This window comes from Peromyscus leucopus, chromosome 8a (assembly GCF_004664715.2).
Source record: "Peromyscus leucopus breed LL Stock chromosome 8a, UCI_PerLeu_2.1, whole genome shotgun sequence".
Classification (NCBI taxonomy): Eukaryota; Metazoa; Chordata; class Mammalia; order Rodentia; family Cricetidae; genus Peromyscus; species Peromyscus leucopus.
In genome coordinates this window covers 39,323,867-39,343,499 of record NC_051085.1, presented here as the reverse complement: position 1 = coordinate 39,343,499, position 19,633 = coordinate 39,323,867, and the positions used below count along the sequence as shown (strand labels likewise).

General features: G+C 43.6%; 1 protein-coding gene across 1 annotated transcript in view; it reads left to right on the top strand.

Annotated features, from left to right (window-relative positions):
* Nucleotides 1–19,633, top strand: part of Ect2l (epithelial cell transforming 2 like) — an 83,118-nt gene that overhangs the window by 38,792 nt on the left and 24,693 nt on the right. Inside the window, exons 4-11 of the mRNA XM_037200338.1 lie at nt 527–689; nt 5,372–5,624; nt 6,686–6,851; nt 8,871–9,009; nt 9,985–10,153; nt 13,150–13,278; nt 15,382–15,474; nt 17,679–17,861. Coding sequence (XP_037056233.1) covers nt 527–689; nt 5,372–5,624; nt 6,686–6,851; nt 8,871–9,009; nt 9,985–10,153; nt 13,150–13,278; nt 15,382–15,474; nt 17,679–17,861 — 1,295 coding nt within the window. The remainder of the gene's footprint in view (nt 1–526; nt 690–5,371; nt 5,625–6,685; nt 6,852–8,870; nt 9,010–9,984; nt 10,154–13,149; nt 13,279–15,381; nt 15,475–17,678; nt 17,862–19,633) is intronic.

Below are 19,633 nucleotides of genomic sequence, written 5' to 3'. Positions count from 1 at the left end.
TGAATCAGAGCGTAAATATTTTTTGACATAGGGGTCACGACCCATAAGTTGAGAACACCTGGTAGAGAGACAGCTCAGAAGTTAAGAACACTGGGTGACTTTCCCGAGGACCTGGGTTTGATTCCCAGCACTCACGTGATGGTTCACAACCTCTGTAACTCCAGTTCCAAGGGATTTGATGCCCTCTTCTGACCTCTTCAGGGACACACATGAGTGCAGAGATATATATGCAGACAATACACACATATATGTATATATGCATACATACATACATATAAATACATAACATATGGATATATACATACATACATATATATACACATACATACATATGTATATCCAATGCTGAGGATGTAACTCAAGACCTTGCTCAGGTTCGGGAGGCATATTACCACTTCCCAATCCCTGATTTAATTACTTTTCAATGGAACTTTGGAAAATAACAATGACTGGCATCTTTACAGGATCTTTCAGTCACCGTTAGATGATGGTGTTAAGAACTAAACTTCTGTGTCTCTCTTTGTAGGTTCCTGCAAGACTGGTTTTCAGAAAGGCAGCAGGTGGCCAGAGTGGATTTCTCGACAGTGTTACCGCGCTCCATTTCTCTGTATATCTTTTCCTTTCTGAGTCCGAAAGACCTGTGTGCAGCTGCTCAAGTCAGCTGGCCCTGGAAGTTTCTAACAGAACAGGTTTCCTCCTCTCACTTCCTAGTTGTGGGACACAAAAGCAACCATCATCTGTGGTGGGTCAGTCAGGATGGCTCTCTTCCCTGAAATAACAGTGGCGGAAAGCCTGGAATGTGGTTAAATGCCCCTAAGGAGAAAGAATGGAGGGCTGGGAAGAAGCTGGCTCCTGGCTAAAGGCGCTTGCTGCACAAATGTGAGGCCCTGAGTTTGATCCCCGGAACCTACGGAAAGGGGGGCATGGCAGCACACGTCTATAGTCCCCATGCTTCTCCTGTAAGATGGGGCATGGAGGCAGGAGAACCCTGGACACTCATAGGCCAGCTAGCCTGCTGGATGCAGTGGTGAAGGTCAAGAGAGGCCTTGTCTCGAACAAGGTGGAAGGCAAAGGCTAACTCCCAAAGCCGTCTTCTGACCGCCATTGGTACACACTCACCTGTGCTCATACACGTGAACACACACACACACACACACACACACACACACACACACACACACTCACACACACTTAAAAATGGAGATCAGTGAAATTCAGTAAGCTTATTCTTTAGTTGGAAGGTTTTTTTGTTTTGTTTTGTGTGGGAGCCCGTTCTCGGGTTCCTCGTGGCTTTACCCAGCAGGTCCACATAGAGGATGATCAGGACCACGGGCTTGAGTGCAGGTGTCTGAGATGGTCTGCACTTGGCTGTGCTGGGGGAGAAGGTCTTTCCCTCCACCCCTTGGCGTCTCAATAAAAACCCTGAGCCAGAGACAGTTGGGGCCCGTTGGAATAGGTTCCAGGCCCTCTCGAGGCTATCCTTTATTTTCTGTTTATCTCCGCGATAAATCCTTCTATCTAATATTTCCTGCTGCTCACACTTAAGAAAACTTTGGGGAGCTGTGCAGTTGGTGGGTAAATGCCCCACAGTTTTGTTTTGTTTTTCCTCCTCTGGTTTCCCAGTTTTTATAGTGGGAATCAAACCCAGAGCCTCACGCATGCTAGGTCAGTACTCTACCACTGAACTAAATGCCAGCATCAGTACCGTTTTATAATCATGGCTAGATACATCATTCCAATAGTTTATTTCCCTTTATCATGCTTGTGAACTAGTCACTGCGATTATTATTTTTAAAAAATTTCATGTACAGAAGTTTGCTATTCTTTATGAAAAATGTCTTGAGCTTCGTTTTTTTATACGGTATTATTTTATTCATGATAAATTAATTCTGGGAAATTGGTCCATCATCAGAGCTTCTAACTGAATCCTTGGCTGCCATCTGCTGAGGAACAGAACAGCAACAAAAGCCAACATCTGCCACTGCTTCTGCCTCTGGTCTGTCTAGGTGTATGTTCACTGCCTTTTACAAGAGTTCATTGTGAGAAGGCAGATGTGCTCCAGCTGTGCCCCATGTTTTCTCCTGTACACTGCACATGTCCAGGGATGACTGTGTCCAGATCTCATCTCAAACACTGGTTGGTGCTCAGTGAGGGCCTCAAGCCCAAGCCAGGCAACGGCCCTTGTTTTATGGACTGTTCCCAGGCTCCTTAGACTCAGGCACTCTGACTTAACCCAGTGGTTATATATTTTCACTCTTGGCTTTTCTGTAGTCACACACTTGAGATATGCCCTCTAAAGAGAATATGCTTGTCCAGCATTTGGCAGGCTTTTATGTGTATACACACACACACACACACACACACACACACACACACACACATACATATATATACACACACATATATATACACATATACACACACATATATATACACACACACACACATATATATATATATACACACACACACATATATATATACACACACACATATATACACATACACACACACACACACACACACACACACACACACACACACACACACATATATATGTTTGGTTTTTAGGGTACAGAGAAGTGAACCCAGGACCTCATATATGCCAAGCATACGCACTCCCTCTAAGCTGTAACCCCTGTCCACAAGCTTGGATTGGTTTTATCTGTGTGTGTATGTGGCGGGGACATTGCGCAGTGTCCTAGCACTTATGTGGAGGTAGCATCTCAGGTGATGGTCCTCACTTTCTACCTTCTTTGAGTCATGGTCTCTCACTATTTACTGCTGAGTCCTCCTGTGAGGTTCAGGGATTCTGCCTCCTTCTCCCACCTCATTGTAGGAGCACTGACATTACAGACATGTGCAACTGGGTCCAGCTTTACATGGTGTCCTAGTTAGGGTTTCTGTTGCTGCAATGAAACACCATGACCAAAAACAAGTTGGGGAGAAAGGGTTTATTTGACTTATACTTCCACATCACAGTTCATTACTGAAGGAAGTCAGGATAGGAACTCAAACAGGGCAGGAACCTAAAGACAGGAGCTGATGCAGAGGCCTTTGAGGGGCGGTGCTTACTGGCTTGCTCAGTCTGCTTTCTTATAGAACCCAGGACCAGCTCAGGGATGGAACCACACACAATAGGCTGGGCTCTCCCCAGTCAATCACTAATTAAGGAATGCTCTGTAGCTAGATCTTATGGAGGCATTTTCTCAGTTGAGGCTCCCTCCTTTCAGATGACTCTAGCTTGTGTCAAGTTGACACATGAATTCTGGGGGTCAAAAGTCAAGTCCTTACAATTGTGTGGAAGCACCTTACCCACTAAGGCCAAACATAATAGCAAAATCCACAGCTGCCCGAGAGCTTTATATACCATGGTGTATCTACATGTAATCAGTCCTCTTGGATACTTTAAATTCTTCCATATATGTTATTATTGTTTAAAGGTTTATTTTTATCATATTTAGTTTATTTTTTATCATATTTAGTTCCATGTATGTATGTATTAATTGCATGTATGTGTATCTATTGGTATGTCTCCTGAGTGATGGTATTACAAGAGTGTACCACCAAGCCTGGCTCCACAGTCTCTCATGTGAGACTTACATCATTTTGGCTTTCGGTGTTTATGCCTGGATTTTCTTCTAATCTGTCTTTCAGTTTTCTGTGTCTTTAGTTGGATTCTAATGTGCTCTTGTCTGTTTATTGAATTTTAAAATTAAGTTATTATAGTTTCCAGGCCTAGAATATTGATTGGCTTCTGTTGCCAACATTTTCCATTGGCCTCTCAATATTCCAGGGCATATTAATTATAGGATTTTTTTTCAAAGTTTGTGTCTCACAATAGCAATGTTTGGCTCTTCGTCAGGACTCTCTATAGTTACTAAATACTGAAAGACAAACAAAGAATTCCTGTCTTTCTGAGTATTCAAATTATTTTTGGTTGAGTGCAGTTACAGGGCATGAAACACTGACGTCATCATTTGGGTCTCTGGATGATGTCATCTTTCTCCAGAGAGAATTTACTTTTGCTTCTAGCATGGGATTAGGCCAGCAACTGACCGTGCAAATCCCATCAAGGAATGAGCTACTTCAAAGCTGGCCTCAGTTCTTGTCATAGTTTGCATAACTTAGTCTTACTCTTCCTGCGCAGTGGTTCTCCATTGAAAACCCTGGTGTGGTAACCAGGGCTTTGCTTTGATGAGCCCTGAATTCCAGATTGTGTTCTCGTTCTCTCGTTCTCTCGTTCTCTCGTTCTCTCTCTCTCTCTCTCTCTCTCTCTCTCTCTCCCTCTCCCTCTCCCTCTCCCTCTCCCTCTCCCTCTCCCTCTCTCTCTCCCTCTCTCTCTCTCTCTCTCTCTCTCCCTCTCTCCCTCCCTCCCCCTCCCTCCCCCTCTCTCCCTCTTTCTTCCGTTTCTTTAGTGCTTCGAATCTTTGAGCCACAGCCACGTGGTCTACTTCTCAGCCTAAGCACACTTTACTTTGAAATTGCCAAATGTGAACTGGGGAAGTACTCAGTTATAGGGTGCTTGTCATTCTTGAGACCCTGGGGTGAGTCCCCAGCACTGCATAAACCAGGTATGGTGGCACACACTTGTAATCCCAGCACTCCAGAGACTGAGGCAGGCAGGTCAGAAATTCAAGGTCATTCTCAGTTATGTTATGTGGTGAATTAAAAAGCAAAGAACTGGCAAATGCCTTGAAGTCAGTCTGGATTTCCTTTTGTTCTGAGATCTTGAGGGCACAAGGTTTCTACCGCACTGGTAGTTTTAGAATGTACACACACACACATATGCACACTGTGTGTCTTTTAAGGTCTTGCTATGTCTCCCAGGATACCCTAGGACTCCTGGGCTCATAGCGTACCTCCTACCCCAGCCTCCCAAAGATCTGGGAGTACAGGTGCATGCCATTGTGCCCAACTTTTCATATTTTGTCTAGATTGTGATTTCAGTGAACCACATGAAAGTCACTGTTTTTTTTTAATATGTCAAAAATTGTTGCAATTTGACAATATGAGTTCAATAAAAATTCTCCTCTGTGAAAGGGTTGGTCTGAAGCAAACTATTATACTTGAATACTCATCATCTAGACTAAAGTAACAAAATGCTATAGGAATGCTGGATAAGTGTCACAAGATGGCATATATATGCATTATTTATTCATATATAATATAATGTATACTCACAAAAGAACATTCTTCATATGGAATAAAATATACTTCATACTTTTTGTAGATTGAAGTTTAGACATTCAGTCAACAATACTAGAAATGTCAGTCTACCAAAATAATGTGTATGTGACTGAAACTACCATTGTTAAAAAACTATCACTTAGAAATGTGTACCCATCTTGCTCTTGTTTTTTCCCTGAAGGATTGCTTATGGATGCCCAAATGCACTAAGTTTGGATGGTTTCTGCCGTATACGCCAACACAGAATGAATACGGAGCTTGGAAGCACCATTACATTGCTTGTGTGTCCAGCTTGGACTGGCTAACGCCCAGGGAGGCTGCTTCTGTGTATGGAACACTGAATGAACCCAAACCAGAAGATGAGGAGTTCCAGGAGAGGCAAAGAGAAAAGTGCCTGAGAAAAATCATTTGGGAGAATATTGCATTCCGGAAGAGTGAGTAGCATTATAAAACTTTCTGTCTTACCCGGACGCTGAATGAATGGGTTTACATGCAGGTTCCCATCTAGAAGGAGAGCATGTGGGGTTACTCATCAGCATATGCTCAAGGCCAGCTCCTTCTTCCTTTATTATGTTCTTTCAGTCAATTGGTAATAAAAAGAATTTCAGATAAAATATCTAAGGTCAAGCATCTGCCTCCATAGCAGTCTACTTCCAGGTTTGTCAGAGCATAAACCAAGAAGGGATCTGGTAAAATGCCTCAGTTGCTGACATGCTTGTCATATTAGCCTGAAGACCTGAGGTAAAATTGCCAGTACCCACATGGGGGTGGGGGAAGTACCCTGAGCTAGGGTATATGTGCCTTGTAATCCCAGTTCTAGGGAGGCAGACAGGAGGATCCTGGGAGCTTCCTGGCCAGCCCTGGAGCCGAGTCAGCCTCTAGTCTCCACTTGTGTGCTTGCACCCATACATCTGTGCACACGCTTGTACGCATGCATGTGGCCTACCCCCCCCCCCATTCACACATAAAAGGAGGAAGTGCAAACACAGGCAAAAGTAAGAAGTAAATTCAGGACAGAAGAATCGGGGCTGATGAAAAAGAGGCGTGACCATGGGGATGAGAGCAAGAAGAGTAATTGCTTTGATGGGCAAGAAGAAAACAGGGATGGGGTGTGCTCGGGGAAGCCTCTGATGCGCACATGTTCTTAAAACACACTGTCAACTGGCTTGGGCTCACCCTTCTCTTTTCCCTCACTCTTCCCTGAGAAGATTGAAACAAATGAGAAATTACACTCAGACAAGGACAGAAAGGTAATCAAACCTATGGGCTGGTTATTTGGTCCTCACAAGAAGAATTTCTTGTTCTCTGAGCTTTGCTGATTGACCCCAGATGACAGAGAGCAAATAAGAAATCCTATAGGAGTGTGTGCATGTGGCTATGATTATTGTTTGGAATATTGCCCTGGAGTAGTTTTCTTTTTGATGTCTTGTTCTATGTCAGCTTGGCTGGGAACAGTATGGTGTAAATGGGAAGCCTGCTGCTGTTTGTTTTTCAGAGTTGTTATTCAAAGCTCGACCCCCTTGGCTGAGTGGAACGCGCTCCAGGACACTGAAGTCCTGGAGCCTGCCCCGTGGTCCTCAGATGGGGAGGGATGGAGCAGGATTCTATGAAGCTTTGGAAAGACAACTTGTTCTGGCATCTTTAGATGCTTTGCCTAAGCGGTGAGCAAACTTCTACCTCCTGAGGGCTCGAGACTCTCCTGTGTTATGAAGAATTCATTATAGAATTATTTAGTCAACATAGGGATCTTCAGTAATTGGATGGTTTGTATTCTATGAAATGTCAGAAAAAAATTTTAAAAAGCTGGGTGGTGGTGGCACATGCCTTTAATCCAGCACTTGGGAGGCAGAGCCAAGTGGATCTCTGTGAGTTCAAGGCCAGCCTAGGCTACCAAGTGAGTTCCAGGAAAGCGCAAAGAAACACAGAGAAACCCTGTCTCGAAAAAACAAAACAAAACAAAACAAAAAAAAAGAAATGTCAGAGAAGGAATCAGTGACTTAATGTTCAAGAATAGCAGTCTTTAAATGCTTTCTGAAGAGGAAAATATGGAGTGCTCAAAACTTATGTCTAATATACTTTTTTTTTTTTTTTTTGATTTTTCGAGACAGGGTTTCTCTGTGTAGCTTTGCGCCTTTCCTGGGACTCACTTGGTAGCCCAGGCTGGCCTCGAACTCACAGAGATCCGCCTGGCTCTGCCTCCCGAGTGCTGGGATTAAAGGCGTGCGCCACCACCGCCCGGCGTCTAATATACTTTTAACCCTATGGTAAAGTTATATTGCAGATATCATATATTTTCTAAAGCTGTTGAGTAAAAATGACATTTCCCTACATTTTTTTATGGAGAAAAAGGAACCATGGCGTTTTTGGTAGTCATCTTTCCACTGTCCTAATGAATGCTTGACATAAATCAGCTTATAAAGAAGAAAGGTCTCTTTCAGCCCATGGCTTCATGAGCAGTTGGCTCTGTTGCTTTGGGCCAGTAGCAGCACGAGCATCATGGTGGAGGCACATGACAACTTCCTGCTCTTAGGCCCACCTTCTAAATATCCACCCTCCCTCTAAAGAGCACCATGGACTGGGGACCATGGCATTTAGTACCTGAGGAAAACTGCAGATCCAAATTACAGAAGCATCCAGACATATCTGGACAAGACCCCCTTGTATTTGTAAATCTGAACACAATACTCTTCTCCTACTGAAATTAGAGAAACTCTGGCTGTTTTCAGTGACTCGAGTCATAATATATGTGCACAGTGCCAGGATTCAGTTCTTTTGTTTTTTTTTTAACTTTTTGTTTTATGTATGTTGGTGTTTTGCCTGCATGTCTCTGTGATGGTGTTAGATCCCCTGGAGCTGGATGTGGGTGCTGGGAATTGAACCCGGGTCCTCTGGAAGAGCCACCAGTGCTCTTAACTGCTGAGCCGTCTCTCCAGCCCCGAGGACTCAGTTCTTACTCTACCTACCTCTCCTCTCTGATGTTTGTGACTTCCACAACTTGCACGGCTGCTTAGAAACTAAGAAGAAGAGGTTTGTTTTGCTTTTCACTTTGGATTCTACACTGAGGTTTCAAATGAAGACTCTAAAATCTAGATAGGGGACATGACTTACCCAATTGTCATCATGTAAACATAATATAGAAACGTAATATAACTAAATCCTCACATTCCACACTCCTCCAGCTTCACACCGATACCACGTGCAGCTCTGGGTTGGAACATTTGTGAGTGTGGAATTATGTTTCGCTCACCCGAAGGCACATAAAGAATTTTAAGAAGCATAGGGCATCTCTTGTCCTTGGTAAAGTGGGAATGGGGCTGTGGAGAGAATGGAGACATTACTCAGGAACCCCTAAAGGCCAGAAGTGAATTAGGAATCACTTGGCTACCCCTTTTAAAATATAGTTCAGAACCCTTAGGTGTATCCTAGTATTTATTTTAAGGGCCCAATAAAATCGAAGTGAGGGATGAGAAGCTTTTCCTGCATTCCTCATGTGGAAGGGGAGGGACAATGGGGCAGATTTGGCCCTACCAACCTGGGCCCCCCGTTTGTCACTGTCCCCCAGACTGCTGGGAGAGTCGAGAACTCAGGGACGTTGGCTGCCCACCAGTGTTCAGAGGATGTTATCCAAAGTCATGTCAGCGGAACATTAGGATTTCATCCATCCCTCTCGTCTCCTACAGAAGCAATCCCTCTGGAAGTCACTCCTACCCTGTATTATTAAAGAAAAGTCACTGTGGGGTTGGTAGGACTGATGGCAACTCTTCTGGTGCTTTGCAGACACATGTCATCCTGATCTCATCGCGGCTTCCTGCCTATGAGGTACCCCGCTGTGCTAGGAGGCCCGCCCTTTCCTGAGGGGCTTTTTTTCCCCTTCTAAACTCATGAAATCTTTTGGCTGCCATGTGTGTGAAAATGATCCATCTCCTGAAAGGAAAATTGTCCAATCAAGTGAACCTTGACAAGACCCCATACAGTTTTAAAAGTTGAAAACAATAAAGATAAAAGTAATCAAACTTATTTTGAAAAAGCATGAGAGGTCCAAATTGCTGTGCGTGCAGTTGGTGTCAAAACACTCCTCTTGGATTGAACTTGTTGCTCTTAAAAAATTAGCCAGCATGGTGATTGAAAATATTTAAGACTCTTCCAGAATTCCCAAGATGTTTAATAATACTTTGTGATCAATAGTTTTCAAAAGTGGGTTAGAAGTACTACTTTATGATCTATTTAAAAACAATGCCATTAAAGTATGATCATTATAAAGTGAAGTTATAGCTAGGTATAGTAGTGTGTACCTGTAATCCAAGTATTTAGGAGGCCGAGGCAAAAAGACAGATGCAAGTTTGAGGTCAACCTGGACCACAGAGAGAGTATCAAGTAAGCTAGGACCATATAATGAGACTGTCTCAACATATAAAAATAAATAAAACGAAATGAAGTTATGTATTTTAATTATATATATGATTAGAAGATTTTAAAATCTACTTAAGTCCATTGCAAGACAGGATTAATTCAATTTTATTGTTTTTCCTAAGTTGTGCATACGTCTGTATGGTATGTACAAAATTAGAGGCTGGAAGAAAAATAACCTAAATCGTTAGTACTGTTGATCTGCATGATGGAGTTGCAAATGAACCTCATGTGTCCCTCATAATTAGAGACGGAATAAAGAAGCTAGTGAGACTCTAGTGTCTTCCTTCTGTGCTTCCTGAAACAATTCTGTAGCAGTGATCGCGTATTGTACACCACCGCGGTTCTCTGACTCGTTCTAAAGCTTGCACACACTCTCACTTCTAGATGGTGGTGGAGAGCGTGAAGGTGGGTGTGGTGACCGTCCTGTACGAACACAGCGGTGTGACCCTGGAGGGCCTGCTTCATCTCGTAGACAGAGCTCTGCAAGGGCGGAAGGCACAGAGCCTGGGAATATTTTGCGGTGGAAACAGCAGAGAAATTGACTTACTCCAAGGTTGGTCTGGGGCTTGGAGGAGAACAGCAGTCCCCCAGCCTGAGTGTCTGCGGGCTTATCCACAAATGTGACTGTCACAGCGCTGTTAAATTCGGATTTACTAGGAAAGGTCCATTTTGTCTGCATGAAGAAAGTAAAGTAACTTTTGATGATTTTTTATGATCATCTTAAATATTGTGATTAAAAATCACAGCATAATGATTACAATCTTAATCCTTTTTAAGTGTACAGTTTGTTTAGTCTACATTCCTTTTTTTTTTCTTTTTTTCTTTCGAGACAGGGTTTCACTGTGTTGCCTTGGCTTTCCTGGAACTCACTCTGTAAACCAGGCTGTCCTCGAACTCACAGAGATCCACCTGCCCCTGCCTCCCGAGTGCTGGGATTAAAGGCGTGCGCCATCACTACCCCACTCACATTCCTGAAAGGCTTTTCCATCTTGCATTGAAACTTAAGGAACATCTGTCTTCCTCCCCTGGCGCTGCTCCCGATAAGCATCATGCCCTTTGAATACAGAAATGGAATCAGTTGTTTAGTCTTCTTGTGACTAGATTTTTTCAGGCTTCATACACTGTATCAATTGACTTCTTTCTCTCTTCAGGCTAAATACTAATCTACTCTATGTATGTGCTCCAGGTTGCTTACCACTTGATCCACTAGTAGTCTTTTGGGTTGCTACTACTTCTTGGCCGTCAAGAAGAACGACAAACCCCTTTTGCTCTTGCTTCCCATGCTTATGGAGGTATACCCATAAGTATGATTTTGTCAACAATGTACAAGTATCCCAAGCGCTCTGCACCATTTACTTGTGAAGGTTTTTGTTTTCAGTCTCCAGTCTCACTGTGTCTTGATTTGCACGTCTGTTGATAAGCGATGCTGAACATCTGTCATGTGCTTGCTGCCCATTTCTGTATTTTCTGAAAACAAGCCCTGTGCTTCTTAAAAAGTGGGTTGAGGTTTTTTTTTTTTTTGAGCTGAGGACGGAACCCAGGGCCTTGTGCTTGCTAGGCAAGCGCTCTACCACTGAGCTAAATCCCCAACCCCATGGGTTGATTTTTTGAATAGGTTGAGTTGTAGACATTCTTTGTACGTTATGGATATTAATTCCTTTCCAGATACGTGGTTTGCAAGTATTTTCTCCTCTCCTATAGTGTCTTTGTCACTGTTCTATTATTGTGAGAGACACCATGATTAAGGCCACTCTCACAAAAGAAGCATTTGGTTGGGGACATGCTCACAGTTTCAGAGGTTAGTCCATTATCATCATGTCAGGGACCATGGCAGCAGGCAGGCAGACGTGGTGCTGGAGAAGTAGCTGAGAGTCTCATCCTGTTCCGAGAGAGAGAGAGAGAGAGAGAGAGAGAGAGAGAGAGAGAGAGAGAGAGAGAGAGCTCAAATCCCACCCCCAGCAACACACTTCCTCCAAAAAGGCCACATCTATCCTAACAAGGCCACACCTCTGGTGAGGGCCATTCTTATTCAAAGCACCACACAAAGATGCCCTTTATACTTTATCTTTTGATGCGCAAAAGTTTTGAGTTTGATGAACGGATAGTGATCACCATAGCAATGCACACCAAGATAGATGAATTGGTGTGCACTCGTCGCCGCTGATGAAGTCCCGCTTGGTGGGTACTGCAAAGGAAAGGGATGGCCGACACACTTAAGTTGTTACGGGGAGAGTTAAAAAAAATCTCATCAACATTTACCCTTTAAGAAAACTTCTGGGGTTGGGGATTTAGCTCAGTGGTAGAGCACTTGCCTAGCAAGCGCAAGGCCCCGGGGTTCGGGCCTCAGCCCTGAAATAAAAAAGAAAAGAAAAGAAAACTTCTAGCATCTGTCCTCTTATATCTAAAGCAGAATTGTTTTAATTTTATTAACATCAAAACTTCCATCCACGTGGGATGAGAGCTTCCAGGGAACTTGCATAATGGCAGTGTAGCAAGCTTTTTCTTTGGGCCGCTAGCTCACAAAAAAATGACATGAAGACCTATTATTAATTATGAAGGTTAGACCCATGGTTAGGCTTGTTCCTAACTAGTTCTTGTAGCTTAAATTAACCCATGTTTTTTAACCCTTGTTCTTTTCCATGGCTCAGTTACCTTTACTCTGTATTGCCCATCCTGCTTCCTCCGCATCTGGCTGGCGACAACGCCTTCTTCTTCCCAGAACTCTCTCTCCCCAGAAGTCCTGCCTGATTCTTCCTGCCTAGCTAATGGCCATTCAGCTCTTTACTAAACCAATCACAGTGACACATCTTCACACTGTGGAAAGGAATATTCCGCAGCATGGCAGAAAAAGTCACAAATCACTCCCGAGGAAGTGGGGGTGAAGGAGACTTTGAGGTGATGTTGGCCAACTCTGGGAGCCTTACTTCTGCTCAGACCTTATTTTTTCAATGACAATTGCGGGAGCTTTTTCTACTTGGAAATCAGTTGCAGGATCCCAGGGCTTGACCGGCCATTCACCTTAAACTCTGTTCAAATCCTGACTGGTGACTCCCAATGAAGCTGCATAATGAAGGCAGAAACACAAAGACCAAAACCTAAGTGTCTAACACCTCATTAATACAGAGTGAAAAGGATCCTTCGGCCACAGTGCTGTTCAAAGGCACTTTTTGTGATCCTAACATGGTGCTTTGGGGTTTTTTGTTGTTGTTGTTGTTGTGGTTGCTGTTGTTTTTTGTTTGTTTGTTTTGTTTTTCGAGACAGGGTTTCTCTGTGTAGCTTTGCACCTTTCCTGGAACTCACTCTGTAGACCAGGCTGGCCTCGAACTCAGAGATCTGCCTGGCTCTGCCTCCTGAGTGCTGGGATTAAAGGCGTGCACCACCACTGCCTGGCTTAACATGGTGCTTTGTGAAGCACAGGTGCCCTGGAGATCTTGGTTTTAAGGGCAAATACTGTGTTTTGAACTTGTGGTTTCATTTTCACAGACTGCTAAAAGTTTCTGTTTATAATGATGTAACTAACCAATATTGATGTTTTAATTTTTTCCTTAGGCTATAAAATTTGCATTAAAAATTTACTGTCGCCTGAAGTGAGGGACTTCTGGGAGAAATTAGGAAGCTGTGTGGCCACCAAAGAAGAAGGGGGACGTGTAGATTTCTTTGTGCCTCTTGGAGCATCAGGTCAGCATCAACGTTCTAGAAAGGCAGGGGATATGTCTACTTATGGTTCTATGTAGCTAGAGTTTTCCTGCCTTGCCCACAGTCAGGACAAATCTTTGTCACCCGCCAGTCCCACAGCCACTCAGACCCAACCAAGTAAACACAGAGACTTATATTGCTTACAAACTGTATGGCCGTGGCAAGCTTCTTGCTAACTGTTCTTATAGCTTAAATTAATCCATTTCCACAAATCTATACCCTGCCACGCGGCTTGTGGCTTACCGGCATCTTTTCATGCTGCTTGTCAGGGTGGCGGCTGGCAGTGACTCCTTCTGCCTTCCTGTTCTTTCTTTTCTCCTCTCTGTTAGTCCCGCCTATACTTCCTGCCTAGCCACTGGCCAGTCAGTGTTTTATTTATTGACCAATCAGAGCAACTTGACATACAGACCATCCCACAGCACAGCCAAGTGCAGACCATCTCAGACACCTGCACTCAGGCCCATGGTCCTAATCATCCTCTATGCGGACCTGCTGGGTAAAGCCACGAGGAACCCAAGAACGGGCTCCCACAGGACATACAGAACATCCCACAGCAGTTCTACTTTGTGTGCTTCTGAAATGCCTTCACAAACGAACCCATTTAATGCATGAATCAATGGCTCATTCCTTTTTACCACTGTAATTATAGCATGAAGTACCTCCATACTGTATACTATAATTTGTTTATCTATACAATGTATTTCATAAGTGAAGCTGCTGTGAGCACATGTGGGAACATGTGCATTCACTTCTTTAAGGTATTTAAGATCCCAGTGGTGGACACTTCACTTTTACAAAGTGGTTGTGCACCTTTACTTTTCTAGAGAGTGTGTCAGAGAACTGCATGGCTCAACACAGTGATATTTACTTTAGTTTTAGCCATTCAAGTGGATAGAGAAGCGCCTCATGGTGGTTGTAATGTGCAGTCTCCTACTGAGTCATGACGCCTAGCATCATTTTATGTACTTATCCACCATTTAAAAATCTTCCTCAAGTGTCAGTTCAAGGATCTGGCACATTTTTAAAAGTAGTGTAGTACCCATGGAGGCCAGAAGAGGGCGTCAGATCCTCCACAATGGGAGTTAACACAAGGTTGTCAGAAGCCATGTGGGTATGGGAACCAAACCTGGATCCTCTGGAATTGAAGCTGGTGCTCTTAACCTCTGAGCCATCCCTCCAGTTCCTGTATTTCTAAATTCCTTGCACAAGCAAAGATCATAAAGAGTTCCTCCTGCAAATGTCATAGGAGTTTATGTTTAAGTTTGCCATTTAGATCTGTGGCCCATTTGATTTATTTCAGAATATGAGACATGGATTGAAGTTTAATTTATTTTACATATGGGTACCTATTTTCCCAACACCATTCCTTGTAAGGAACCCCCCCCCCCCCCCCGCCCCGTCCCCAACTTTACAAGTTTACTGCAATCAGTTGATGATACGGACTTCAGTCCACTCTGTCTGTGGACTCTTGTGGACTCCCTGATTTCATCATCAATGAAAACATTAGGCATCTAAGTCCATCAGTTTCTACCATCTTTTTCCTAGAAGCAATAGGGTATTTATTTTTGGACAACAGAGACTTAAAATATCCCATCCGTTATGTAAGTTTCTTTTTAATCTATTCATTGAATTCAGCAATCCACTCTATATTCCAATCTCTGTCACTGAATAAGGGGAGAAATGAACACCACATTAAATGGTGACTATTTTGTTGAATCCTGTGTTTATCTCTCTCAACCCTGTCCACTTTCAATGACAATTCTCCTTTACTCAGATTATTTTAGGAAACCCCTATGAGGTTTTTCTCTGTCTTTGGCTTAAGTTATTCCAAACTTGCAGGTAAGCATTTGCATGCATACCCTCTTCCCACATCTTATTGCTTTATCCTCACAAATCAGGTGTTTGGACATCAGTCTGTAGGGATAAAGGTGAGACGTTCATGGGCTCTTTGACGGAAGGATTTGACTTGAAGATGACAATTGCCTGTGGTCTTTCTTGGCCAGCTCTGCCATGCTTCTAAGTAATATTTGGCTGTTTCTGGAGAACTCTGTGCGTAAACTAATGCAAGCTTTTTGGACTGTGCAGAGGCAGGCATGGAAATCCTTTCTCAGCTGTCTCAACTAACTGGCACATTCTTCTCGGCCCCCACCGGAATCGCGACTGGTTCATACCAACACAGTAAGTGTGTATCTGAGAGCTGGCTGCTGTGCCCAGTAACACACGGCTGCTTCAGTGTAACTAGAGTTTTCCTGCCTCGCCCACAGTCAGTACAAATCTCTGTCACCGCCAGTCCCACAGCCGCTCAGACCCAACCAAGTAAACACAGAGACTTATATTGCTTACAAATTGTATGGCCGTGGCAGGCTTCTTGCTAACTGTTCTTATAGCTTAAATTAATCCATTTCCATAAATCTATACCTTGCCACGTGGCTTGTGGCTTACCAGTGTCTTCACATGCTGCTTGTCATGGCGGCGGCGGCTGGCAGTGTCTCTTTCCGCCTTCCTGTTCTTTCTTTTCTCCTCTCTGTTAGTCCCGCCTATACTTCCTGCCTAGCCACTGGCCAATCAGGGTTTTATTTATTGACCAATCACAGTAATTTGACATACAGACCATCCCACAGCACTTCAGCATCACTGAAGGGCAAGTACTAGGAAAACATGCCCTTCTGTCTCATTTCCCCTCATCAGCAAGCAGTGGCTGTACACCCTCACTGATGTACGCCTTTGCCGATATACACCCTTCCCGGTCTGCCTACAGCAATTGCTTCTCTCTCTCTCAGGGGAACTGTCCCTTCCACAGATGTGTCCTTTCATGTCACCGAGTCATTCATTTAGAGGAGGATTTTTTTTTTTTTGCTGCAAATATTTTGCTTCAAGCCATCATTTACTAAAACCCTCTTTAAAGAGTCCATCAAAATTGCCCAGTTGCTGATTTACAGAAAGAATGTGTTTTCCTAGTTTAAAAAAAAAAAAAAAAAAAAAAAGAATGGATTTGGTTTTATTTGGGAACAGAAATGGAAGCCTTAAGGAGCTGGAGAAGGGCTCGGCACACACACACACACAGTAGCATGATCAAGAAGGGAACTGGATCAAAAGAGAAATTCCACTTGCGTATACACCTTCACAAGAAAGCTAACATCGGATAAAAACGGAACACTGGCTGACCAGAGAACCACATGGCTGTCCTGCAATGTCACTCCTCATTTTCTCGTGGCAAACTCTCCTCAGCCTACCGAACAGGGCTTGGCCTGTCTTGGAAATGCTACGAACCCTGATGCTTTCGTCCCCAAAGGCCTTTCGTGACTCGGGGGAGTTGGCACGAGTGGGACACTTTTAAGGGAAACGATCCCATGTAGGGGAACAGAAAGCACATTGACTTCATCGTTCACAGAGTTCTGAAGCACACACGGCTGGTTCACTGCAGTTCACACGACATCAGCCAACGATGGTGCCCGAGGCTCTGTGGAGAGAGCTGCCCAGCTCAGAGCTTCAAGGCTTGCACCCTGTTGTCCTCCCCGGCCTTTTCTCTTTCAGTGGTTTCTTCTTACTCTGCTTGTAAAAGAACACATTAGAAAGTGTTGCACAGGCTTGTCAGTGACAGGAGAAACAAATAGATCTTACTATCCATTCGGGTAAACAACAACAACAACAACAAAAACCAGCGGGCCACTCCGTCAGGATGTAGTTGCTTTGCAAGGAGACTAACTTTCTTACCCATCCCCTATAGCCGTGTGGAATATTTTGAGTTTCCCGTAATTTGAGAGAGGCAGGAGGGGCTGCTGTGGGTTGGCCTTGAATGGCTTGGCAGGGGTGTGGGAAGTGCTGAGTAGGAAGAATTCTCACTTTTAGAATGGAGAGACACATTCTTACTTACATCCATCCACTTGGCTTCCCAAAGCACCAGGCAGTGAGCGACTTCATTTCTAATTTCAAGTAGAGCATGTCAACCTTATCTGCCATGAACAGACGGGCAGTCACTGTGTCCTTTTCAAGTTTCTTATTTTACCCCCAAAAGCAGGCTGTGGCTGCTTATCTTCTCCCAAGAAAGGACACTGTGCCCAGTATAAAGACAGCTGAGTTGGTTGTACTTTAAACAAAAAGTAGAAATCCCCTGCTTCAGGTCAAGTCTTGAGCTACTTGGAGAGCTCAAGGCCAATGAGAGGCCTTGTCTCAAATAACAGGGTGGGCAGCACCTGGGAAACAACCCCAGAAGTTGACCTCTGACCTCTACACGTAAGTGTACACATGTGCACTCACACACATATACACCTGTACACACACACACACACACACACACACACACACGTATGTACGTACATACGTAGATATGTACATACACAGTGATCTCAAGTCTTCAATAATAAAAGTAAAACTCCTGTCAGTTCTTAGTGACTGGCTGGGGGCACAGCAGGACAGACCACCTCCTTCTAACTACTTCAGTGAGTCCAAGCTACAGGCATGGTCCAGCTTCACAGACTCCCTGGAAGACACCTTGAAATCAGTGAGGAAGGAGTTACATCCACTCTTCAAGAACTTGCAGAAGAGCATCAGTGGCCGGATCATAGGTAAGATCTCTGACACTTCTGCTGCAGATCAGGCCAGAGCTTATTTATTACCTGAGGAAATTCAAGACTGAGAACGGCATAAGCAAAACCCAGCTGTAACACATGCTTGGTCAGACATCACCTCCTTGGTTTTTCAAATACTCATGAGAAAACTGGCCGTGCTCAGAATGTTGGAGCTGACTCCTGTTTTCAGGTGTCTCCATCTTACTGGTTCATACAGCAGCCCATCTGCCCTGGACAGAACTTGCTTTTTGCCCAGTTAGAGAACTGTATCTTTTGCCACTATGACCTTATAGCAGTTAAGCAACTCTTACTCATGGCATCTATTATACAACTTGTTGTAGCTGGAAGGTTTCTCTGGTCCCACCCAGCCCCATGGTCCTCAGCCACTTATAAAATAATCACTCAGAGGCTTAATATTATTTACAAACTGTATGGTCTAGGGAAGGCTTCTTACTAGCAAGCTCTTATATCTTAAATTAACCCATTTCTATTAATCTATGTATTGCCACATGCGTCCCATTACATGTTGCTCCTTGGGTGGTGTCTCCCTAGACTCCGCCTTTCTCTTTCCTGTCTTTCTCCTTTCCCGCCTGCCTCTAAGCTGCCTTGCCATAGGCCAAGGCAGCTTATTTATCAACCAATGGGAACAACACATATTCATAGCATACAGAAAGACATTTCCCAGCAACTTGTTCTACAGTTCAGTTAGTATCTAAAACACATAATTTACCCAGATGCCTCAGGCAGATAAGCCCATTCGGGTTCCCCTCCAAATATGCATATAAATTATATACTACAATTTTCTCCTTAAACAATGAAATAAAATATGCAGCTTGGTGCTGGGTTCGATGGTCTTTTAATGAGCCTGTTGGACATCACGGAATCAATTTTCCATTCCTACTCCATTCCCCTGATCAACTTACCATAATAATTTTGCAGAATAATGTACTCTCAACATTAAATCACAGACTAAACCAGTCCGTTCTTTAAAATAAAGCACTTTACCCATCTGGGTAAATATGTCCCCCTTCATTCCTAACCATCTCTTCATATTTTAAACATTCCGTCTGACTAAGACAGTATCATTTGAACACTACAGACCCATGCCGTTCCCTTTCCCTGATGTGCATACAAACAGTAGCACATGTGTGTAGCACAGATATTTTGTCCATCAGTACATATTCTACATTTTGTTTCACAAATGCCTCTTATGTGGAGATCTTCCCCTGTGTTTTCCTGTACGATCACATTTAGGAAAGGCTAAACCAACATTCTTAAATAGTTTAGAAACTATAAACCAGCCAGGTGATGGTGGTGTACACCTTTAATCCCAGCACTCATGAGGCAGAGGCAGGTGGATCTCTGAGTTCGAAGTCAGCCTGGTCTATATAGAGAAACCCTGTCTTGAAAAAAACCGAAAGGAAAATAAAATTATTTAGTCAGGCAGTGGTGGTACACACACCTTTAATCCCAGCACTAGAAAGGCAGAGGCAGGAGGATCTCTGTGAGTTCAAGGCCAGCCTGGTCTATAAAGTAAGTTACGGGACAACCAGGGCTACACAGAGAAACCCTGTCTCAAAAAACAAACAAACAAATAAAACACCTCTACCCCAAACAAAACAAAAACTATAAACCAGGAGAAATAATTCCTCCTTTTTCTTTTATAGATACTAAGTATTAGATAGAAAAATGGAGAAGTAAATATTTTTTACGAAAGTATGTTGGCAATGAGAAGTCAATGGGAAAAGTTGTTTTCCAGTAAAAGCATG